The sequence below is a fragment of the Mastacembelus armatus genome, chromosome 3 (assembly GCF_900324485.2).
Source record: "Mastacembelus armatus chromosome 3, fMasArm1.2, whole genome shotgun sequence".
NCBI lineage: Eukaryota > Metazoa > Chordata > Actinopteri > Synbranchiformes > Mastacembelidae > Mastacembelus > Mastacembelus armatus.
In genome coordinates this window covers 4,053,505-4,079,623 of record NC_046635.1, presented here as the reverse complement: position 1 = coordinate 4,079,623, position 26,119 = coordinate 4,053,505, and the positions used below count along the sequence as shown (strand labels likewise).

Sequence of the window (26,119 nt, the reverse complement as noted above, 5' to 3'; positions counted from 1 at the left end):
TCAAGTGATATTTTTCTGCAGGTTTTATTATTGCTTCCACTGTTTTGAAATAAACATTTTCTTATTGCTAATATAAAATTATTAATGGATGCTTTAAGGTTAAGGGAAATGAGACGGGGTAAAAAGCAAGACAGAAAATGACGTGCAGTGGGCAGCGTGCCAGCCTCAGTGATAAGTGAGACCACTGCAGAGTTATAAGTGTGGAGGAACCTGATAGCAGGATGGCAGCACTCAGCATGTTAGAGGTGAGGGGCAGAGGGAGGCAAGGCAGAACACTGACAACAGCATTACTTTAAAGTGGACAGTGTGAAGACATTAACACAAGATGCTGTTTGCTTGTGTGTTGGGTGCACACTGAGTTAAGGACACTTCAATCTAACCTGACCAGTGGGTGAAGGTGAAACTCTGAGTCCCCATGCTTCTTTTTCACAATGCAAGCCTTTTTGTTTCACATCTGGTAGAAACAGGAAACACTTTTGCAGTTGACGGTCTGCATTTTCATAAGCACTGATGCCCTGATAGACATCTTTCAAACAATCTGCTTTGATTGATAAGACTTTAGGAACATCCTGTGATATTTGTTAACATCTCAGGTTAACAGACACAGCAGTGACAGAATCTGAGCCCTACTCCAGACGTGTGAATCACGTCGCACGTCACATTTTGATGATTCAAATGTCTGGTATTCATCTAAAATGACGGCTCAAAGAATCAACCAAGCCAATCAGATTTGTGAGCAGGACTAAAGTTGATGGCCTGATACACAGAAACATTGGACTCAGTGGAGGGAACTTCTATTTTGCTTTATCGTCTGCCTCATCTATTACTTCTTTTCACCAAGAAACTTGTGTTGTGTGTTATGACTTATTTAACCATAAAGATGACTATCTGGCTATACAAACAGTATGTATTGTCAGTATCAACTTCTATCTTCTCTAGACTTGCTCAGGTGTGCACAAATGTTACATTTTGCTGGCGCAGTGTTGACTACAAATGAAATCGGAATCATACCTGGATGGCTTTGTAGCTGGTGTTATGTTAAGGTAAAATCAAATCTTTTTTTTCACAGAAAACACCTAACATGTATTGTCAGAGTGAATAATGGAGCGATACAGAATGTCCATTCAGTTTGAATATACAGCAAAAATAAGTTATACTATGATAAAAATTCACTGAACAGCACAGTGAGTTTGATGCAATCAGCAATCCCATTCTACCTCCCATTCTAGTTCCTTGAAGACAGTATGATGATGGTTTTGAGTTTATTGCAGTGGGTGGAGCACGGTAATTAGAGCTATTGATTTGACTAAATGATAGTCTTCACCTAGTGTTGAAGGGCATGTGCTCAGCAAGCCCCTGTGTTATCTGATGACCCATGAAATCGATGGCTGGCTGCAATCTCCCAGGTGATTTACCTCATTGCATTTATCTCACAAGGCTGAGTGGGTCCACATGCACGGAAATACCACACAAGGCTATACACACTATTGCATTACTCTCCATAATCACGTATAAATGTTACACGGTTCCCTCCGAGGTATACATGAGTCTGAACACCTCATCTTGCCTACAGTCCTAAGGCACTGCATGTATGGGCTTGTTCCCTTGGAAACCACATTTTGATCTGGACCATAATAAACTAAGTTGGTGGTAGCCTGAAGAATGACAGCTGGGAAAGAAAAAAGATGATTATATGGAGGCGACATTTGAAATGTCACTAAGATGTCAGGCTGCTCTCACTTACTTAGTAGATCCATTTTTCTTTTTTACTAATTGAAAATTTGCAGTGTTGAAACAAGGCACATAGTTGAGTGCAGACATCTGACAATTATGAGCAACTTCCACAATTGCAGTTACTATTTATTCATTTCAGTTTTTTTTTATGTCGCTCCTCTCAGAATTCCCAACAATACAAATCCTGAGAATTACAGAATAAATGGTTAAGGCATCAACAAAACTGAATCAAATGTTTGAAGTGTAGAAAAATTAATCTAGAGGCATATAATATATTAGGTGAACAAACAAAGAGACAGTGGACCAGCAAACACTTTGAATTCTTTGTTTAAAATCTTGAACAACTATGAGTCATAATATTAGTGAGAGGGTACAGACCATCGCCAGCACTGAGTGAGTCTCTTTAGCTCATCAAATCTTTATGAAATTGTTTGATTTGATGATCCAAACTGAGATTGGTTATCGCAAAAATCTGAAGAATTTAGAGGCTAACATGTTTCCATCAAATTTTTTGAAATTGTGGATAACTGGTAACATGAAAGACTTATCCCGTCAGAGACAGCTTTTTGTACCACTTTCCAAAAAGCCAGTACAGAGGAACAGTCCCAAAAGGGATGTCGAAATTTACCCACTTCGGTATTGCATTTTCATCATATATTGTTTTTCGCTAAGGTCATTTTCAACAACAATGGTGTAAAATAATATCTATGGGTAATTTTAGAATAGATGAGCTTACTTCTTTCTTGCTTTTTGCACAGTATATTCGAAATCACGTCCTGACATAAGATCCCTTTGCTATGTTCATCCAGGGTTTTACAAATTGTAGTGTGTGATTGACAGTTAAAAAACAAAAAAACTGATGCAGAGTTAAACTTAGTTAAATTTAAAGACTTGACTCATACACTTGTATTCTCTTTCCCGTTAGCCCAAAGACTGACCTTATGTAATTTTCAGCTGCAGATATATCAAGAAATCTACTTTATCAAATAGATTCAATTGTTTTGTCAATTCCTTAATTTACACAAATTAATTAACTGCAGAAGAGGTCATTGATAAAATGTATTCCTTATACCAAACATTGATCTGTGACTACAGCTTTATTAAACTTTAAATTATGGAACATGTAGTGCTTTGTTTAACTACATAGTTATACTCTTTAAACTATGGAGAGGGTATGGTTTGATGCAGTAGAGAAACTGTCTGCAGTGACACAATATGAGTGACTGAAACTACAGTCTTTTCCAAACGTTAAAGTGCTTTTGCTGCCTAAACCTAAACAAAGCTCTGGAGGTGAACCGCAGTCTCTGTAGTCACATCCTGTGTTTTTGTACACCCACTTCCCAACGACTCCACTGTGGTACATAAACATAGCACTTCAACACTGTAACACATTACCTGTTAAAATAATCCTGAAAGTGATTATGTGTGTCAGCACGATGTAATTAGAAAAACAGTTTAGTAATTTAAAAATGTAATTTCTAAGAGGCTAGATTGCTAGACCAGGATTTCTCCTGCTTTTCATTGGCAGTTGTAACAGTAGTGGAAGCCACTTGGCATGTCTCTGGGTGTGTTATCATTCATCTGGTAAAGGCAAAGTGGGCCCCACCATCATCACTGGGTTCCCTTTCACACTCCAGCTGAAGGACAGGATAAGGTCATTTTGTTGACCTGCTTTTTACAGCACCCACTTGGACGGTAATCACAAAAAATAACACCAACCCACTAAAGAGTCTTACACTGGGCTGGCCTGAAGACCCGGTCACAATGAGTGCTGACTAAATGAGCTTATTAATCACAGGCAGCACCAGAGGCAGAGCCATTCTGAATTCATTAATGCTTAGCAGAGCAGTCTGAAAAAGGCTCAATCATGTTTTCAGTATCAACAACTGTGAACTCATTTCAAACTGACAATGCAACAAACACTCAAAATGCATGAGCGCTTTTTATGTTCCAGGCCAACAGGACCACACAATAACACTACAACTAACCTGCATTTACAGGTCAGCTGCTGTTATAAAACTACAAAACAGATAACTAAAATTCAGTTATGGTTATCTAAAAAAACAAGTGATTATTTAAGCTATGATAATCTTTTAATCGCTTTTAAACAGTTACAGCAAATCTTGTCCCTCTAATGTACAAGCTAGAATGAAGATTTGTGTTAATATCTGTAAGCTCCATATAAAGACACGAACAAAAGGAAAATGTATGAAGGCATTTAGAGGAGCCTCCTGTTTTTTTTTTCACTTCTTCACTCTTGTTTACCTTCAATACCTTAACAAATTGCCCTGATAGACAGCTGTGTTTTTAAAAAGCTTCCTTGTCACAGGTTTTCTTTCCAGAGGATGGGGCCCACTTTCAAAGAGGGATTACAGCAAATCATCAGATGGGATTTTAAAACAAGAAATTCCTCAAAATCCACTCTCTGTAATAGAAATTCAGTTCTGTGTGACTAATCTCCATTACTGAATAAAATACAATTTGGTGAATATTTTTACTTCTGTTTTCTGCTGGTGTATTGTACATTTTAGGCAGCCCACTGGATTTGAGAATGCTGTTTTCTGTAGGCATGATCACTGCATGTGCTCAGTGCCACTATTTATTCCCCAAACATGTATGTGTGGAGACTCATGCACAAACACTTACAGTGTACACAGCAGTCAATAGGACATAGAAACACATGGACGTCACCTTTTTTTGTTCAAACACTGGTCATGTCTGTGTTCATCTCTTTTGATAAGGCCCTTTCATCTTGTTTGCATTGATTACAGGCTGACGAGTCACAGTGATCCACTTAGGGGCCCTATTCATGTCTGCAGCCCCCGCGACACACACTGGGGCCATTGTGGTGAGGAATGCCTCCTTTCATGGCCTGAACTTGCCTGTGAAAGCATGTCAATAATCCCAAGTCAGTGGGTGCTTCACAGTGCTGCTGTGACCAACCCACAAACCAGACCAGTGGGGAAACAGGCCCCATTTTGCACTCCAAGGAAAAGTGACTGGGATTGTTGAAAGAGCAGTAGTTGAATGGATGAAGTAATCTGATGGATGCTGATAAGCAATTTCACAAAGGTGAGACTACTTACAGAAGTAAAATTACTACACTTTTGAAGCGGTATACAAGCCCTCATATAACCTCATACACTGCATCGAATATCCTGAGAGCAGCTTTATTGCTTTGAGGCAGCCCTTCCTTGTTTTCAAACGACTGGCCTCCAAAATGCAACTGAACATGGTTTCTCTTCTCAGGAAGTATCAAGATACTTATATTTACTTCAGAAGCAGGAACTAGCACTGGTTTGCTATAGAAGCTGTGGTTTTGGTACTGAGGGTTTGTTTGAGTTGAGAATGTGATACCATAAGCAGAATAAATGGGATTTGAGTCTTTAGTGGCCACAAAAGCCATTGAAAATATACATCAATCATATTTGTTTTGGGGCTAGTGTGAGATGGTGTAGGGGGGAGCAAAGTAGGCTGAAGGAATCCATTGGCAAAGCTCTCGCAGAGATGGGAGTGAAAAGAGCCAATCGTTGCTCTGTGTAGAATTAAAACCACCTCTGCAAATAGCCCCAATATTTGTGTAGTGCCTCGGGGTGGGAGTTTCACAGCGTCTGGGTTTCCAGTGCAAATAAACAGTGCAGAGGTCTACAAGGGTGGACTGGCCCCTTCATCCTAAGGGTGAAGCCCATTCTTTTGTTGCTGCCTAATCTAGGCCACTCTCTATTTAGTTGGATGAAAAGTGGATCTGTGTGTGAGGATTTGTGCGCCTGTGTGTGTTTCTGTGTGTGTGTGTGTGACAAATACACAGCCCTCAGTGTGTCAGATGAAGCTGTCTGATAATGTCTGTATGTGGTTCTTGAATCAGAGTCTTGGGCTTGTGGAGACCACCGCTGCGTTTGCCATTTCCTAGATAACCAACATCCTTACACTGGACATAGGCATACCAATCCCAGGCTTCTCCACCCAGAACAAACTGATAAATAGCAGCACGGGTGACCAACAATTCTGCATAAATCATCAGTACCTGCCCACCTGAGAGCAGATGTGATGAATAGAGAATAATGTTGATATGCTAGCAGTTGATTTTGGACAGCAAAAGTTGGATTTGAACTCCATCCTTGACATACAACTGAACAACTCTGCCTGTCACTGCAAAGCAGAGGTCATGGACAGACAGATCATTTATTTATCCCAAGGCAGTTTAATTACTGATCCTCTCAGTGTATTAGAGGAAACTACCTGATCATGTAGTTTGCAGTGATCATCAGAGGAGAGCAATGATAGATGTATGAATAGCAAAGGTTAAAGAATAAAGGCACTTAGTGCACTATAACTGGTGACACCTCTCTTTGCTGCCCCTTGGTATTCCTTATCTTTTGTTTTTGAAGGACAGTATAGATTGTCTGAAGTACCCAAATGCACTGTAAGTAGTAGTATAGTAGTAGTAGTAGTAGTATAATATCTAAACACATAATATACTTCCAAAAACTAGCTCACTGTGTTTTCAAGTAAAAAAAATTAGTAGATCATGTCTTGGCAAGTGATTACATGTGATCATAAAGTACTTAGTAATTTGCTCATTACACTTGGCAACATCTCATATTTGAGGTAGAGGCAGAGGTTGTAGGCACTGACACTCTTCTTAGACACTTCAATCAGGTAAACTTTACAAATAATTTGTTTATTCTGTTGTATTATTGTAAAACAGTCACAGGATACAATGCGAAGAGAGCATGTTGCCATGTTCAACTGAAACACTTTAAAATGAACAGCAAAGGGCACTGATTCACCTGGATGGCATATCTGTGGAATGTGAGCGGAAACTGGAGCAAGCAGTGTAAATACACACAAACAAACCTCATATGTCACTTGACGTGAGGTGAAGTGAAACAGTGGTCCACTGTGCCACCACTCTGAAACAAAACAAAGAAGGCTGCACATAGTTGAGGAGGCTAAATTGATGCTGGAACATTAATTCATCTTGGCTTGGTCCATTTGTCTCACTGATGCAGCCAGGATAACACCATTTTCATTATAGAAGAGATTTTTTTGATTATGTATGTGTTCAGGGTCAAAGGGCAAACAATGGAGCGGCAAAGAGGAAATTATTCTAGTGGATTTTTTTTTTTCTTCTATAGACAGCTGAGGTGGAAATTACAACTTTTTTCCAACACTCAACAAGGAACTTTTCATACTTTTTTATTAAAATGTACCAAGCTCAGATATATGTCGCATTATGTAATTAACTTTTGTTCAACCTTCCTTGTATAATTTCACATTTTTACCAAGGTCAGACTAAAGCCTCATTTGTAAAGTCTATGCTACTTTGCACAAGTTCATACTTTACCTCTGTCACTTTGCAATACCCTAGAAATTCAGGTGCATGTCCAGTAAGGGAGTGCAGCTCTTCTAAAATGTTGGAAGTATACTTAATAATAATGATGGGATGCCATTCACCTTTAAAGTATGAATGTCAGTTTTGGGAATCACCATGACCAACATGGAGTTGTCTGTGCAAGTTCCTTCAGAGAGCTTGGATGTTGACAAGTGCTAAAGTTTATATGTTGTTCATACTATTTAAAGTCTGTCCCTACTAAACAGCAATAATTGCAACTAGAAGTACTGAGATAATTTATGATTAGGAGAAGTTTTGTGTGAAAAACCTTCTTTAAAGCCTCCCAGTGAGTGTGTAGCTACTGACATGCCCTCAGTACATGAGTTATTATCTCAACTCATGTCAGAGCATCTGCAGGAGGGATACAGCTGTTGCTAAGCAACAGCTAAAGCTCACAGCATGCTAGTTACAGGGATGTTTGAAATTTGGTATACTTCTTGAATCTTGAGCACTTTGTTAGCTGTTAGTTTAGAGCTAAGATGTAAAAAAGGACTTCTGTCTGCAATTTAAAAATATTAAATCCTGTCTGATCTTGAGATAAAAATATGAATAAAATTAAAACTTATATCAAAAAGAGGTACATTTTTCAGGAAGAAAGTGAATATTAATATATATATATAACTGTAGATAGTGATATTAACGTTAAATGTGAAAAATACTAGTAAAACATTTATCTCTTAAGACAGTTTCACTAGTGACCCCAACATTTAGCAATATGCTAATAAATCAATAAAATCATATCACAAACTTGATATTTATTTCATATTTATATTAATAATTGGCTGACACACTAGATATTGCACTATTGCCATGTGTAATATCTCAGTTGTTTAGTTCAGTTTTATTTTTATTTTAAGTTGTACTTACAGTGCATAACCTTGCCAGATCACAGTTGACGTGCAATATCTCAGCTGCCTAGCACTATTGTTCACGTGGTTTAATACTAGTACTCCTTTATATTTATCTTTCAATCTTTTTATTCTTGTATGCACCATAGGGAGTGACATTTAATGTCTTTGTACCTTGTGCAATGAAAATAAAGACTCTAATCTAATCTGATCTAATCATAGAGGCTAGTCAAACCAGGTTTACTTGTTTTTAGGAATGTAACAACCCCGTTCCTACGTTTAAACGTGAACGGACTAAATGGACACCCAGATAAACAAATAAATACAATTTTTGAGGAAAATACGGGCAGAAACAGCGGAATGAAACGAGCCAATGTTTGAGTAAGGTAAAGCCTTGTTTTGCAGCAAATGTTTTCATGGAGGAGGAGTTGGTGTGTGTGTGTGTGGGGGGGGGATCAAACTGATATTTAGCCCCTACTGGCTTTTTTTCCTGCTTTTGTTTTATGCACGGCTCTTTTTACCACATGGTAGTGACAGATTGTTTGAGCTGAAAGGAAAAGCCATTCGAAGCTAATTAAGCAGCCATTCCAGGCTCTATTCGCAGGCAGGAGGGAGAGTAGCACAGGCATTTGTCAGCGCTGCACCCAACGTGGGTTTAATTGACAACCTGGGCTCCTGACTGACAGCTTTTCCAGCGCTGAGCCAATTGCAAGCCACGGAGAAAGACAGCTGCGACGCCATTGGATAAAAAGCAACGAGAGGGGCAAGGAGGACCCACGTGGGGCCGAGCATGGTGAGCAACACGTGATAGGCTGATATCCTGAAGCGCAGACGTGTTGCAGCCTACCTAGTGCTGCTGATAGCAAAGCTTGTAGATGCTTGAGGTCTCCTTAGAAATAGGTCGATCAATTCAAGTCACTCAAAGCACACTCTGCTGTAGATTAAGCGGTATTCACATCTTCTGCGCACTTCGGGCCTTGAATGAATTTCTTTGAGCTCCTATTTTTCTTGGCATAGTAACTGGGCTTTTTTCTTTTTCTTGGCGTCTCTGCCTCTCCTTGAAATGAGAGCAGAAAGTGTGATATTCCTGCTTCAGACTTCAAACTATTGTTCAGTGTCAGACTAGCTTCACTTAAGAGTTGCTGCCATATTAAGCACGTCCACATTTATTTGATTAAAGTGAGAACTCAAGTCTTTTGCCAGTGGGGCTGTTTACACGACTTTATATTGTGTTTGAGACAACATAAATGTTAATGATAACACTTGCCGACATATACTCACAATCTGAAAGCTGCAGCACCGGCTGCAACGCGCGGACATATAAATTATTACCTTTGTTTTGAACAAGTTGTTCAACGCACTGAGTGTCACTTCAAATCCAAAATGGCGAATATGTGAGGTCACATACCGCCGACCAATCAGGACGCCCGCTCACGGGACACCCCCACGTGGGGGCACCGCGCTGTGATTGGCCGGCGCTGTAGAACTCCTTCGGACAATCGGATTGGTTGTTGCAGGACCTTCTCTCGGCAGTCGAGTCCTCGTGTCAGTGAGCAGTCTGTGTGTGGTAGAGCGCGCGGCGGAGGAACTGGGTATACCCAACGGCAGCTCGTGCTGTACTTCACAACGGCCGACATTTTCAATAATTAGCCAAAAAAATCGGCTCCGGACTTACTGGAGACCCGTCTACTACTACTGGACCTGACACAGGCTTCTCCTGAAGTTGTCTGCAGGCAACAACTCTTCCCAGTCGAGGGGTTTCCAACGCCCGACCGGACGGAGGGACGCTCTCCTCCTCGGGATCACCGGGGTTTTAAAGGACTCTCGGGAGGCGGAGAAGTGTAAGAAAAATACAAACGGCGACGGACATTTTCCGCCCGTGTCTGTGACAGCTACAAGTGAAGGAGCCTAAGCTTTGTGTCTGGATACAGTTTTTTTGTACCTGTGCAGAAGAGAGGGGAGGACTCAGTCGACACAAAGGTAAAAAGGACTACATGAAGAGAGCCGCTAACAAGACGGGTGGAGGTGGTGGTGGTTTGGCTTTATGGGAGCCGACTTTCAAAGCAGCAGCTCCTTATTTTTTGATCTCGGACCACCAAAACAACCCGTTGTGTGGCAACTAGGTAGATTTATGGGGAAAACAACAGCCAAAAATTAAAACATCGTGTCGTTGAGGATGAGATCTGAACTTTGGGATTAATTTGATATATCGCAAATTTGTTTTCTTCACTGTAATTCAAACAGAGCCGTCAGTGATTTTGTTTCAAATTAAAGAAATCCTAATGCCACAGTGAGAATAAAAACATGTTGTTCTCGTCTTTTTTTGATAACAGATAGTCCGGTTAAGTTAATAAAGCTGCGATTCATGATTTACAGCCAAGGTGCTCCAGTCGCCTGCTGCGAAAGAGACCCAGCTCCTTTAGCTGTGCCCCCTTTTCTGTTTGTTTAGGTACAAAGGAAGGGCCGGTGATACATCCAGTGGTCGGGGTCTGAGTGCGCGCCTCGCAGCCGAGAACAGGGCTTTGTCCGCCGCCGTCCTGCGTGCACAGGGGAGGGGGTGGCGGTGGTTTACCGCACCTTCGCCGGGATTACGGAAAAAGACAGAAAACACACCGACTCCGTGGTAAAGGACTCGACATGTATCCACAAGGCCGGCATCCGGTAAGTATCTGTCTTTGTCACTATTTGTAAAATGATGCAAATGCACCTCCCTTCAAAGGAACCTAATTAGCTCGTCAGAGTGTAGCTACCGATCCACACCTTACTATTTATGGTCCGCATCGGTACTGCTCAGCCGCTTCACTCTGCCAGCAGAGAAACTGGGAGATCGTGTTTATTGGCAACAAGATCAGAGCTTTTGTTTGAACTCAGGAAAGTACATCATCACATCCTCCTGGGCATTCGTTTATTTTCTCTATTTTATGGAGGATATTTGTGCTTTTTTGCACAGCACACAATGACCCTCCATCAACCTCTGCATGTAATATCTCTTTGACAATGGATGAAATGATCAGTCTCTTGTCATTGCACATGTTAAGTGAAAGCAGCTCTTTTCTCCTAGAGTCAGAGCTCAGGGCGAAATGTGATGATAAACCCTCAAGAGGGGGTGGGAGGTGGGGGGGATACAGAGATTACCAAGAATGAAGAGGAGGGGATGACAAGTGATATGTGAGACTGTTATCTGCGTTGTGATCGCCTTATTTACACCTGTGATACCTTGCACATTTCAGGCACCTCACCAGCCAGGGCAACCTGGCTTCAAGTTCACTGTGGCAGAGTCTTGCGACAGGATCAAAGACGAATTTCAGTTCCTGCAAGCCCAGTACCACAGGTAATGACTAGTGTACTGTAAACAGCTATGGCTTCCTGGAAAGACTAGGAAGAGGAAGCTGCTTCTGTCTTGTTCCATTTTTCTATAGCTTCATGCACCAAGTCTACACTGATATTTTACACTAAAATATAAATGCTCTAAGTTTTGTTGTTGTTATGCACCTGAGTTAAGTGTTTGTTGTTTAACCGTCATCACAGTTTAACATTGTTGCCTTTCCCTCTTCTGTTTTTAAGTCTTAAAGTGGAGTACGATAAGCTCGCCAATGAAAAGACAGAGATGCAGCGTCACTACGTCATGGTAAGTGCAGTCATTGTAAATCTGTAGGTCTGATTTAATGCTATATCCTCCCCTTTGCCTCAAGTGAAAATTCACAGGTGTTGCAGCCCTGGTATTTTGCAAAGGCCATGATAGCATTTTTCCCTGCTGTTGACCCAGGCCTGTGCATTCATTGGATAAGAAAGTGCAGGGCGGGAGTTTGTGGATGGGTGGTAGAAGCTCTGTATGCAACTGTTGAGGTGCGGTGTAACAACCCCCCTCTGTGGCTCTGGGGTCCTCTTTATGACCTTCCTCCACCCCTCCCTAACACACCCAGCATGACCCACTTGGGGATTAATGACTGGTCGACTGGCTTTGTGCCTGAATCAGAGGGTTTCCTGTGTTCTTTCTTTAAACTTCTTAACTTTCCCAAGGCGAACCAAGGGGTCATTCAGACACTTCTGACACACCCAGGGGTTTCTCAGACTTCGCATGTTTATCTACAACCATAAAGATAATATACTACATGTTGGGCCAGGCGTTGTCATCAAGTCAATGTCACACTATTGAATCTATAAATAACAAAATGTGGGAAATACATGGAGCATATAAAAAAATAAATGGATGTTTAGTGCAATGTCCTACATGGGATTTTTAATGATTTTGTGAAATTGTAACTTAAACATATTTGGGTCTTGAATGATTGGGCAAAAACAATCTACAGATGTCACTTCAGGATCTGGGAAATTGCTTTGGACCAGTTTCACCATTTAAAGACATGTAGGAGAAAAAAAATTCTCCAGAATTATTCTCCAAAAAATTCTCCAGATTAGGTGATGACAGATAATGTTAATTTGCATTTCTCATAGATCGCAACACCGGTCCATTAAATGCCAGTATGCCTTGATTTCTGTCAAAGTGCTGTAACGGGCTAAATGCAACACTGTTCCACTGCATTTAAATCACTGTATGTTCAGTTCAGAGCTTCCTGGTGATCAAAGAGACAAATCTGTGCCTCTGCAACAACAACCCACCTCAAAGGTCCTTTCTAATACAGGAAAAGCTGCATTGTGTGCATGAAAAAAGAACAATCTTTATCTGACAAGTGATGTGACTTAGACCTCACTCTTAGTTTGTGTATGTGCATGCTTATCTTGTTTGTACATGAAAGGAGTGACTTTAACCAAACGCAGAAGTGTGTTTGTTAAATATTATTTTCCCTGTGAGGAAGCAGAAGGTGGTGGGAGTAGCTATAATAAATGGAAGCTGTTTGCTATGTGTTTGATAAACAAGGCAGACAAACTAGTAGGCTTTAGTTTGTATCTGTTGGTGGGCTCACAAGCTTTTGGCAATCGAAAGCAGATAATGTGTTCAGTAATAGTATTGGCTTTCCACTTGGTTTTTGAAGCCACAGACAGTGTTTGTGCTCAAAGACTGGCAGTGCCCAGTAGAAGTAATGGGAACAGTAGCCAGTTGTTTGTCTGCTGTGGTGGCAAAAAGTACATGTAGTTGTCACCCTCTTTGGTTAATGTTAATATTTGTGGTTCAGCCTCATTGTGCAACATGTATCAAACTTTAGATGACTGAACATTTCATATAAATCACCTAGAATTTTTACAGCCTTGTTTAATAAGCAAACTTCCTGTTTACTCAGTAAAGTCAGAAGTACTCTGGGATTCCCATTTTGTTGTACACAATTATGAATGAAACATATCTGGAGTCATGTGTTTGTCATGTGTGTTTCTAATTACTTTTCAAAGTCACTCTACAAATGAAAACGCATCACTGAATCTGAAAAAATTAAAACTGGTTTTAGTTTTTGATGTGTTCTCTTCTTTCACAGTACTATGAGATGTCCTATGGGCTCAACATTGAGATGCACAAACAGGTATGTAGCCATATCACTCTGTTTACAGCCAAAACACATCTGTTTTTTTCCCCCCTAGTGATTGAGGAACATAAACACACACACACACACACACACACACACACACACACACACACATACACATACACACATACACATACCTGACCTTAGTTTCTACCCTCATCCTTAAATGCCTTTTGGAGGTATACACATACAGGCTTCCTGTAGTGAAAATGCTGACAGGCTAAAGAACACGGAGGACACGCTGCCTGATGGGGATGGTTTGATAAGATTAAAGTGAAGTATTTGGCAGACGGTCTGAGAGGGTGTGTTTTTGTGTGATTTGTCTTTCTCAATGTGTGCGTGCACATTTATCTACACAGTTCTGTGTCTGCCTCCTCAGTCCTAGCCAGCCTAAAACCTCATTAGTTCAGCTGCCACCCAGTACTGGGCATCATGCTGCAGTGGAAAGACAGCTACAGATGAAAAAGGCAAAATATCTCTGCACATACTAACCTCAGAAATAGTGGCCACGGTTTATGTCAGGCTTCTTTAGTCGTTTGTTTCCAGTCAATCTTTGGCCTATCACGTCCAGAGTTTTGGAGACAGGTTGGTCAAGTATTTTGTAAAAACCACCCACAACAGACTTACCTGGTTTCCTTAAAGCCCCTGCAATGAATTTCCTTGAGTAAGGCACTAGGAAAACTCTAGGTAGAATTTGTTTTCTCTCAGCTGTGGTCTAGACATACCCCTCGATGAAACTAAGTGCTTTCTACAATATAAGTTTTGCAATACTTATTCTAATACTCATCCCTTGGGTCCAGTCTATGTATTTCATTGTGCTGAAACAATTATTGAAGGAAAACTCAATAAGAAACTCTGATAAGATTATAATCAAGAAAAAATGCCAAACATTCACTGGGTTCAGTTTCGTAAACATCAAGATGTAAAGCTTTGTCTATTAAAGTACATGGAATATCCTGATGTTTGGACTGTTGGTTGAACAAAGCAAACACACAGTATGTCATTTTGGTTCCTAGGAAATTGTGATAAATGTTTTATAACTGAAGATCAGAAAAAAAAAACATATCACGTAACAGAATGTACTGTATATAGATGTCTGGAAGTGGACATTTTGGGCATATCATTTGAATCATAGAGATGTGCCATTTGGTTGACTTTGAATAGCTGGTTAACTTTTGTTGTGGTTAGGGTAATACATCAATCAGTCATCATTGCAAGCCAGATTGCACCTGTGAGCCACACTGCAAAACAACTCTGTTTAACTAAAGACCTGACTTGAGGCCGTTCAGTCAGCTGTATAAAACTTGGATTTTCCTTTACATTAATCGACATCAAGACAGTCTTTTATTGATTTTAGTTAAGATGAAAAGGGTTGAGTATGGCATTAAAATTTCCCTGTTTTTATGTGTAGTTTTAAATTTCCATTTTCTCTGATTCCCTCAGTCACCTTTGCTTCCTTAGTTCTCTTATTTGTACCTTCTCCTCATGCCCTTATGTCTTTTCATTGCTTTGCCCTCCTCTGTCTGTCCCGCCACCCCAGCGATGTAATGTGTATGATGGCCTTTGTGTCATTAGCTGTGTGACGTGATGAATGAGGGTGGGAGTCTGTCAGAAGAGGAGAAATATAGACAGAGAAGTGGGGTGGAGGCTTCATGGCCCTCAGATCAGGAAGGTTAATGGCATCAGTGGGAGGGTGACACAGTTGGAACAGCAGCACGCTGCTCAATTCATCAGGCGTAGACTTATACGTTTTGTGTGTGTGTGTGTGTGTGTGTGTGTGTGTGTGTGTGTGTGTGTGTGTGTGTGTGTGTGTGTGTGTGTGTGTGTGTGTGTGTGTGTGCGCGCGCGCTAACTAGGTGTGTTTTCTGTTTATCAAAGAGCTTGCTGCCTCTCACCCTCCCTACCCATTCTTGAGCGTTTTCTGTCAGGTGCTTATTACCAGCAAGAGGTTGAAGCGATGCAGATTGGGGGTGGAGCTTGTGGGTGGATGCTGGTGGCAGTGGACAAAACAAGTGGGGGGAAAAGGGGAGCTAGAGACAGGAGAGGAGTGTGAGCCTTTAGGGTAAATGGGTTAATCGACTGGTCCTCTCCTGTGCATCTCCTTTGTTTATCAATAAGCCTGGTGGAGTTGACGGAGGGCTCTGAATAATGTATGATTCCCGCCACCTCCCTTTTCCCATCCCTGTGAACGAGTGTTTGTCATGACATCAGCAAGAGGTAAACAGACGGCCCTTAGCTCTCCCTGTTATTGGTAGGCAGGGAGGGAGGCTGGATTATTGGATGCAGGCAGGCATATTACTTCGCTTGTGCTGATGATTTATTGCAGTGTCGAAAAAAGATGTGATAAACTCACTTTGTGTTGTTATCGCCACAAAGATCTAGAAGCAGAGGAAAAGGCACATGAACACACAAATACTGTATGTGCATATAAATAAATACTATATCCTTTATGTGGTAACACCGGTTGGGTTTTTTGCACACATAGAAACATGTTGTAATCTAAGTCCCAACAGACGCACAACTTCCTCTGCATTGCTGCTGAGCTGAACGGTTGCTAGCAGAGGGATCTGTGTGGCTGCTGGGTGGGGGGTAATTTGTTTTGACAGTGTCTCTTATGATGGCGAAGAGTGCAGGGTGGAGGTAATCACCCGCACTTGCTGTCAATAAGTGATTTTAATTAGTGCAGCTCATTAGGCTGCCTCAGCAACATGTCCTGCTGACTTTGTGGTGTTCGGGTGGTGGGGGGTTTATGTTTTTTCACTACCTGTGCTCTCTGTTGTGGTCCCTGTTGATGTCTTGTGCACTTGCTTAAATTTTGATTTCAGTTTATCCTTTTAATATGAAAGAAGGAACATGAATAGAAAAGATGACCCCCAAGGATTGTTACGATTATATTTGGCTGCTTATATTCATTGAACCTTGTGTAGCCGTTTGTTGTACATGTCCATTTCCTCACTTGTTGAGTGAATGAGGGAAACGGAGAAAGTGCTTTATCAAGGATAGACATGTCCGTTTCCTGCATGGAGGAATAGAGTGAAAGGAGGAGCAAAGTGAGGGAGGAGAAAGAGCTTGTGCAAATGAATAATTTATACAGGATTCCTGGAATTGTTTGCCAAGGTGATGATGGCCGACCTGTCTCTAAGCCAAAACAAACTGACGACGAGAACACACACACACAAAGTCTCAAGGGAGGTTGAGGAGGTTACTGGAGGCTGTGAGACATGCTTTATTTTGATAGCCAGGTTAGAAGGGCTGGTACAACAGTGTGCAATTAGTGTATGAGTGTCAACCAGCTAATGATGTTTTTGTGTCAGAGGAAGAAAAGATGTGTGCATGTAATACCACAATGAGAACTATAAAAAAAGTGTATATCATGATGATATAAACTCCAACGAAATCGGATGTAATCTGTTGGAAAACAGCCCATTTCCATATGTGCCCCTGCAGAAAAGGATGCCACTTCATTTTTTTTGTGTATGAGCTCAAAATAGAATGACAAGCACATGCAAAATATCCTTCATGCATTTGTAATGAACAAGATCCCTCTAAGTGCCTCTTTCTTCCTCTGCTCTGGCTGAGAAGATAATTCCCAAACAGCCATCTCTGCCCCCCCACCCACCCCGCCATCATATGCCACTTGTTTTTTTCTCTCCAATTGAATCCTCGTCAGAGACTCTGCTCTCCACTCGGGGGCTAATGCCTGCAGCGACAAACAGCCAAATGGCTTTCAACGCACCATTGACAGAGGGATGCAACAGTGAGAGAGCCTCTCCAAGCTCTGGTTCTACTAGACACCAATGAGTACCTGTAATTGTGAAGCTGCAGTGAAAAGCTTCTGCTGGCTCAAATGCTTCTGTTTTCAGAGGCTTGAAGTGACAATAAACTCTCTCCAGTACCTGTCTCTGCCACTAAAAGCACTGTGGAAAATAGTGCCTCCAAAGTAAAGTGGGAGTAATTTAAGAGTGCTGCGAGTCATCAGGTGTGATGTGATATCAGTATTTTTCCCCTTTTAAAAATGGCTGTCAAAACCTTGTGTATGTAAGCCATGTGCCACTTGCCCTCCCAAGCATGTGTAAACTTTCCACATTGTGGAGTGTCTAAATCTGAAAAGGAAGAGCAAGATGTAGTTGATAAGGGCAGTTTCAGTTGACGGATTTTGCAGGTCTATCATGTTGATGTATGGCAGGAAAATGTATGACATGATGTGCATGTCTGACACTGCAGTAATTAGGTCACAAAAGAAAAACAAAAATGGATACGAAGGAAGTCTGTTCCATTGTTTTATTTCCTGATTCTAAATAATATTTTAACTCTGGTGTAAATTTCAGAGGAAGCCAGAGAACACTTAACCTTAAAAATCCTGAATGCAACTCAACATGATCTCAGCTGTCCAACCACCTGGTACTCCAGTTTGCCTTTCAACAATGACCTGTGCACTAAACCTGCACTTGAATGCCATGAATCCTTTTTGTTTTCCAATGTTGGCCCTGGACTGGTGATTCTCTATGAACAAATAGATGCCTTTCTTTGTGAATTGGTTTGTGGTGAAGGTTTGTAATGTTGCTCTAATAGCAGAGTGTTTCAGCATACCACTACTTCCTACAAGCCCCATGTTGCTCCCCTTGCAGCCATTTCCAGAGAAGTGGTGTGATACTGAAACACACTAATCCTACTGTGTGCCATTGTATTCATCCCCGCTAATGACGGTGGTTTATGAGTCTCCACAGAGCCCCCCCTCCACCTCTCTGTTTGCCAGCCACCCCCCTCTCCCCTCATGCAGCCTTCTCCCAGTTATCCCTCATTAATTTCCCGTGCCGATCAGATCGACAGGCCAAAAATTCAATTTAATGACCTGCCTCTGTGCTGCGCCTAATATGATTTTACAGGCTGTTCTGGTCAGGGCCCCAGCCCAATTTACATAACGATCAGCCATGCCAGATAGCGTTGCCCCAGCAACAGAAGAAGGGGAAGATGAGAGAGGAGGAGGGAGGAAGGAGGAAGGGCATAGAAGAGAGTAGTGGAGATTAGCATGGAGGGGTGTAAAGAAGCATTTGGAGGAGGAGGAGGCGGATGGATGGGGAGAGAAAGCGCAGTGCGTCTAAGGTCAGCCGGGGGTTGTGAGATAATTCCTGACAGGCCAGAAAAGGTCTGTCCCCCTTCTCTTCTTTCCTTCTCTTCCTGTCTCCCCTGCTCCACAATAAAGGGAGTAACACAGAAGGTTGTGCAAAAGGCTACTGGCACCTCCCGCCCTCCCCTTTCCACTTTCTCCTCCCTCCACCTTTCACAGTCAAAGAAGGTTATAGGAGAAAATGAGTGGAATGCAGTAGCGTATAAAATGGCGGGAAAGACCTCTTAACCCCACACACCTGCTGGGCCTCCACCCCTAATCTCTCAGAATCAATTAGTTCACCTCCCCCGGTTCAGTCAGACCAAATTACCTTAGTGTCAAATCAGAGGGATTCACTTCACCATTCATCACCCCACAAACCCCATCCTGACCCTTTTATTCTGCTTTCTGCTTTTGTGTTTTTCTCCTCCTCCTCTCTCTGTGGAAAGTACAGATTTTAAAAAAGGAAATGGGATGGAGCAAAATGTCTTGGGACTTTGATGTGCGTTAGACGGGCAGCGCGGCACATCCATTTGTTCAAATGCAGTGCTGTAAAGTGCTTTATGTTCGCCAAGCCCTGCGGTATCATCTTACTCTCCCAGCTAATATTACGTGGTCGATACCAAAGATGCCTCTGATAGATAGGGCTACAGTGTTAACCTGTCTGCTTCAGTGTGCTCCACCCCCCCTCTATTGGCTGTAATTATGAAGTATGGACCTCATTAGGGTCTCTCCAGCCAGATGGTATTAGCATATTTCAGCCGCCTAATGAAATAAGGCCCGGTCTAATGGAAGTGGGGGGTGGGTGGGAGGGGTGGAGTACATTTGTTCTAAGGCGGCTCCAATTTAGTTAAGGAATACATGGTCTACCCAGATGGATGCTGCGAACATTTGTGTGTGCGCGCACCCTTTTGTTTTATAGGTATTATAACATAATTACAGCTGTTCTCGTGGCATGTCGTACACTGACACTGTCATTTAAATCTGTTCTCTCTCCTCTACAGACTGAGATTGCCAAACGTCTCAATGCGATTCTGGCTCAGATCATGCCATTCTTGTCACAAGAGGTGAGTGTCTACCAAGCTAGCGGCATTTCAAGAATGTGAATGTAACTCAGTTCATTCACTATGATAACTGTACAAGAAACTGTCACATGCTCTTGTGTAGAAAATTGTCAGCGCCACCTTATACAGTACAAGGTATGCATTCACTGTATAATAGAAGTACAAATGTAATAAGTGCTTAGCAATTACAATATAGGTTGCACAACGCTGATTAATGATTTGACTCCTAAATAATTTTAACCTGTCAGAAACATGTTGCTCCTGTTCTTTCTCCACCTGCTGTTATTTCACAAATTGCCAAATAAAATGCACAAATTACAATGTGATAGTTCTGTAGGACCTAGAAGCCTTTCTGGAAAACAAAGATGAGCCTTAAAATACAAGGAACTTCAAAGAAGCTTACAAATACTTTTATCAAAGCTAAAACTGGATGTGCTCGATCTCTGTCCTGACATCAGATTTCAGTTGTGCTGGTTTTTAGTCACTCAGAAAACACAGATGCAGAGTATACTGTGTAGCACAGTTTATTTATTTGCTTAACCTAAAATGCTTATTTGTAGACGTGAGGGTACACTATCATCACAGGTCAGGGCGTGTTCTTTATTCAGAGGTTTGTTTACTTTTCTATCAGGGTGCTAATCTTGGTGTTTGCCTTCCTCAGCATCAACAGCAGGTGGCTCAGGCTGTTGAGCGGGCCAAGCAGGTGACCATGACCGAGCTGAATGCTATCATCGGGGTACGTGGACTTCCCAATCTGCCTCTCACTGTGTGTATACCCCCTCTTCTTCCTTCATTTGACCTGAGGGGAGGGGCAAAACTGCATGCAGAGTTGGACCGGCACTCCAAAACAGACTGGCCATTCAAGCATACTATGTTATGCTTTTGGGTTTACGTGCTTCACCTGAAGTGTTGCATGTCAAGGCTAACCTGGGTAGATTATACTAGATTCAAGAGGAAGATAGCAGTAAAAAGGAAGTAAAAGTAGCTTAGTGTATTTACTAGGCAACCATTTACCTTATTCTGTCACTGGCATTTGAATGTTCACACTGAATACGAACTTTCAATGCCATGTCGTCCTTACTCGTGCAGACTTGCCCATCTCCAGTGGCTTATTATGTTTTTATTTGAGTTCACAGTGTTTGCAATGTGCGGTCAATATGGTGTTCACTGCTGTAATTTCTCTGATTGTTGGTTAACCATGACCTGTCAACACGAAGGGCGCAGCTCCTAACGGCAGCTCTGATTTTCTCCTCTCAGGCAGAGTCAAAGAACATCTGATACGCAGTAACACAGTCCTGGCTGAGATCAGATCATGGCGTTTCTCAGATTTCACTTTGGCTGCACTTTAATTAGATAAAGGCTTCCAGGCAACAGGCTTACCTACCTCTGACCCAATAGCAGGAGGAATTAGAGCAGTCGGGTTGGGACAAGCACTGTGATTGCAACAGAGATTGCAGCACTTATGGACTTAACAGGTACTGAACATTTTTTTTCGGCGTTGTGGATAAAACATTGAGGCTGCATTCAAGGAATGTCTCCAAAATGGGGAAGCACAGGAAAATTCCCCAGTATTCCAGCTTGGCAGTGCTCACACATTATTCCACTCCCACTCTCATTTAACTATCCTGCTGCTTGTTATGGACTTTAGGTGCTTCCTTAATAATTGAAACTAGATACACTATAGTCAAAAGTTTGGAGGCACTTTCTCATTGAATAAAAAACTTTTCAATGAGCCAAATCAAATCATTTGTGAATACTAGATTTTAATGGTTGGTTTGCAGCCATTTTGTCCCCAGTTTGACTCTTTTTCCAGATGGGGGATATCGAAGCTGCACGAAGTCTCTGATACAGACTGTTTGGAACACTTTTTTTGAGCATAACACTGAAAGTTTGATTTTTAGACCATCTACACCAAACTACTTTATTACAGGAAAGGGGTAGTACCCTTTAAAAATCAGTAATTGACCCTTTAATTGTAGTCACAAGCCTGAACACAGACAAAATCCAGTTTTGGTCTTTCAGCTGTTTTTAATTTAAAAACTTAAAGGCTGCTTTTTAATAACCAGCTTGGACCCAGATGGATAACTGACCCTTTTGATTAGCCCTGTGCAGGAGAGGTTAGCCAGTGGTTAGCTTGTCCCAGAGGTAGAGGGTCAAGTCTAATGAGAGGCAGATATCGAAATTCGATTAAGGCAAATGAGCCAGGAGCACAACCCTTAGTTTTCAAGGTAATTACTTCCTATTTCCTTTTTTTTTTTTTTTTTTGAGACTGTCCACAACAGGAGCGACTCTGCTTTCATTAAGGCTGGAACACACACACACACATGAACTCACACTGAGGAAAACGGAGTTTAATTATTGGGGCAAAGACATGGCAGGTGATCAATCTCCATGTCCCCACCGTATGAGTCTTGTCATTAAAGGCAGTGATTTTCAGAGAGCGTCAGGCTGTGGCAGCTTTCTGCATCGGTTAGATCAGAAAATAGATTTAAGTCAAATTAGAGTCACACTTCTGACTGAACACCAAATCCAATGATAGATGTTTACCTCTCAGGGACCACCTGCAGTGCTGGATGTCAGTATACCATATATATTTATTTTTATATTAAAGCCCACCTACAACACCCAACTCCCTCACCCTGTCCTTCTAACTGAATGTGGCTGAGGCCAAGTACAACGGATATTACTCAAATTCAACGCCAGGACTTGGTCTTTTGAGATCCAGATGGTAGACGTATCTCTGAATTTCTCCTCAAGGATTAATAAATCTTATCTCAGATGAAAATATTATTTTATGTAGGGCTGACACGACAGTCAGTTGACAATCATCAGTAAGTTTGATAATCAGTGTACAGGTAAACACATATGTCATTTATCCAGCCAACATAATCTCATAATTCAGCTGCTGTTTTATGTCTGTGTGGATTAAATATCTTTTAAGTTTGAGGCTTTTGTTTGAACAAAGCAAGCAACATGAAGCTGTCCCCTTGACCTGGATCATCATTCATCACAATTTCTAGATATTTAATTGACTTGACCATTGATTGATCAATGGAAAATGAGTGGACAACAAGAAAAGTTGCCAAAATCTGAGGCTGTTGTAAAAAGACCAGTAACTTGTTAACACAAATTGGCACCTTCTCTTCACCAGATTTTGCTTAAGTGTGGTCCAGAGACAACAGGCGGTTGAGTGTGGTTTGATAAGTGTCAGAGGTGCTGTCTCATTTCTCATGATTTCATCATAGGGCAGGATTGTACTTAAATATTGGTCAGTGCATCAGTTACAGGTGGTGTGTTGCTTATCTCCAACCTAATATGTGGGACACGTCTCTTTTACGCTGCCTGGTTTGTCACAGACAAATGATCCTGTCAGTGAAACATTTGTATGTTTTAATTTGGGTGTACATATCAAATGTAGAGAAGGTCGTATTTCTCTTTGGCTTTATTGTGAAGGTCTGTTTATAAAGTGTGTCTGCAGTGACATATGGTTTGACTCAACAGCATCAACACATTTGCTTTCAGGACATATTTTCTATTATGTGTGTAAGATATTAGCCTGAGATCAGCAGCTTTATTATCAGGAAAAATGGTTAATGAATCAAGCTTAGTGGTGTTTTCAAATTTTTTTTTTTAGTTTAAATTATTAGCTGAATGAACTATTGCCCAGCCAATAGATAATTATTTTCAAATTTTTATAATCATTTTAAAGCAAAATTCTTTCCTCAGAATCTTGGATGTTAATATTTGTTGGTTTTATTTCATTTCTATGGTTTTTGGACTGTTTTTCTGGCAAGACAAGCACTTTGAGGACATCACCTAGGATTAGGATGGAATTTTACTTTTTATAATATAACCATTTTAATTAATCAATTGATATTCAAAATGATCAATAGTTGATGCCGTTTATTGCTTGTTCTGGCTGGATGTTTTCATCTTTGCTTTGACCCAAGAGCTGGAGCAGCCAGTTCATAGTATCTTGCCAGCTTTCATGGTTGGGTTTCAGGGAAATGATAACACATAGAGAGTGATCTGTTTACTTTGAATTTCTTACTGGCAGGCTGAAAGCACATGATGCCTTTTGGAGACGAGCATGACTTAAATGTTTGGATATTTTTAGCATCTTGCCCTTTGTTTTACTGAGGTGTCACAGATTTGACAATATTTTAGTTCTTATTCTGAGAACTAACCTCAAATATTTTCGGCATGTCAGTCCATTTCCAACCCTGAAGTCAATCAGGTCTGTTTTTTTTAATGCAGCAACTGAATTGTACGGCACAGGATAAGTAGGTAATGTGGCGATCATTGCCAGACGAATTAAGCCAGTCTGCCAGCTGGTCTGTGCTGGTGCTGTTGATGCTTGTTCCACCTGACAGTACTGTTCTGCAGGGAGTCAGCTTCGCCTAGTTAACTTTAATTGCCTGTTTCCTGTAGAAGTTGCCTGAGCTGGAGCAGCATTTACACATAATGAAAAAAGATAAGTGTGAAAGGAAGCCAGCTCCTTATCCATGAATATTGAATTGGAAGCAATTTATTTTCTGAATTTTTTTTTTTTTTTCTCCCCTTTTTTCTCCCCCTCACCACTCCCCTCGTCTCTCCTCGCTCCTCTCCTCAGCCATGGCTCACTAATGAGGCTTCTTGATAATGATCCCTGCATGCTTTTCCTCATTAGGCACACTCAATAGGGACGTCCCTGTCTCAGTCCCTCGCTCACTCTCTCTTTCATTCTCTTGTTATTTTCTGATTCTGCCTCACTTTCCTTTTCTTATTCTGGCTCATTTTGTGATTCTGCCTCACCCTCCTTTTCTTATTCAGGCTGCCCCCTTCTATCTTTTTGCTCGCTTTTGCTTTTCACGACAAATAGGCTGCACGGCAAACCAGTGCAATATCGATTAACAATGCCGGCCCTCAGTTGCTTATATCCGTTGTGCGATTTCAGGTCCAGCTCAACATAATGAGCTGACTGATTAATGGCGAGCTGCTAAATAAACCTTTAAATGTGGTAAGCCCTTAGGTACCCTCATCTAGTTTCTCCATTTTATATAATGAATGTATGGATGAGGTTATTGAAGTTGTCTCACAAGCAGAATAGCAATCATGTTTTTTTCTGTTTTGGAGAGGCAGTTGATGGATGTGCTAAGTGTTATTTAACCTTGTTTTAAAGAACTTGCTTCCCTCTTGGCTGAGTGGCTATTTAACTTGTGTCTGTCTACTCACTCCGCTCTGGCTGCCTCTCTCCCGTAGACGTCCATGGCCTCTTAGAGGTGTGTGTGTGTGTGTGTGTACATGTACTCTCACCACAGAGTCTGTGCTTAACAGCATTTTGCTGGAGGAGTGGGTATGCTCACACTTGGTTTTCCAGAGTGCTGAAAGGTTTTGAGGTTTTCAAGTGTAGGCCTATTGATTTTTATCCGTCCCAGCCATGACTGAAGCACAGTAGTTTGGGAGTGAGCAAAAACGCCTTGTGAAATTTCTGATGTCCAGGGGTTAAGTGCCATTCAGTCAGACATAGTTGTTGCATTATGGTCTCGTACCATGGAACAATACGCACTTTGTAAAACAGCCATGAATGCAGAGGTGTAATAAGCGAAGAGCATGATATGAACAATGCACAGATGTTGAGAATGAGAAATAACACAAGTGTTTTTTAAATTGTTAATTAATGTCTTCCTACTTTTTCAGTTATTTAACACTTGGACCCACTGCAGATGTACCATACTGTGTATCCGCAGCTATGAACCAAATGTTTTTTTCCCCCGCAAACAGTGAATGAGCTGGATCAGCATGCTGGCAGTCACTGTCAGCCATTATGCGTAAATGGTTTGGCCTTGAACTAAATGTTGTTAAAGCCAGCTCTAATGCACGAGCAGAACGCGCTCATTCATGGGTTTGTTTCTCAGCCGACCCACTTGTCCTCTGTCTCTCTGCGTTTGTTTTCAGCAGCAGCTTCAGGCTCAGCACCTCTCTCATGCTGCACACGGTCCCCCAGTCCAGCTGCCCCCTCACCCCTCAGGCCTGCAGCCGCCCGGCATCCCCCCTGTGACGGCCGCTGGCTCCGGCCTGCTGGCTCTGGGTGCTCTTGGCAGCCAAGCTCACCTGCCTGTAAAAGATGAGAAGAACCACCACGACCTGGAGCACCGAGGTGAGGAGCACAGCCTGCCACACACACCTGCAAACACACACACACACACACACACACACACACACACACACACACACACACACACACACACACACACACACACACACATACTGCCTTCAGCATTTTAGGGCTGACAAGTGATTGTAACTGCCAAGAACTGGTTTTACCAGCCAAATACGTCCGTCACAGAAACATGTCAGTGTGCTTTAAATCTAAGTGTTTATGGACGGAATTACTGTGTGTGGAAATAGTTATTTATATAGATTTTAGTATAATTTTGTTGGCCTTGCCCATGACATTTTGAAAAGTAGTTTATACTAGCATTAGGAAACAGGAAAGAGTTTGTGCAAGGATG

At 41.6% G+C, this 26,119-nt stretch overlaps 1 protein-coding gene across 6 annotated transcripts in view; it reads left to right on the top strand.

The window, feature by feature from the left end:
* Positions 1-9,515: 9,515 nt before the first annotated feature.
* Positions 9,516-26,119, top strand: part of LOC113137824 (transducin-like enhancer protein 3-B) — a 28,310-nt gene continuing 11,706 nt past the window's right edge. For 2 of the 6 annotated variants that reach the window (XM_026319677.1, XM_026319674.1), the window contains exons 1-8: positions 9,516-9,957; positions 10,427-10,638; positions 11,208-11,308; positions 11,542-11,605; positions 13,407-13,451; positions 19,566-19,628; positions 20,287-20,361; positions 25,563-25,764. In XM_026319677.1, coding sequence (XP_026175462.1) covers positions 10,615-10,638; positions 11,208-11,308; positions 11,542-11,605; positions 13,407-13,451; positions 19,566-19,628; positions 20,287-20,361; positions 25,563-25,764 — 574 coding nt within the window. In that variant the 5' untranslated portion in view covers positions 9,516-9,957; positions 10,427-10,614. Of the gene's footprint in view, positions 9,958-10,426; positions 10,639-11,207; positions 11,309-11,541; positions 11,606-13,406; positions 13,452-19,565; positions 19,629-20,286; positions 20,392-25,562; positions 25,765-26,119 lie in introns of all 6 variants that reach the window. The other 4 variants (XM_026319676.1, XM_026319672.1, XM_026319675.1 and 1 more) reach the window with 3 other exon arrangements.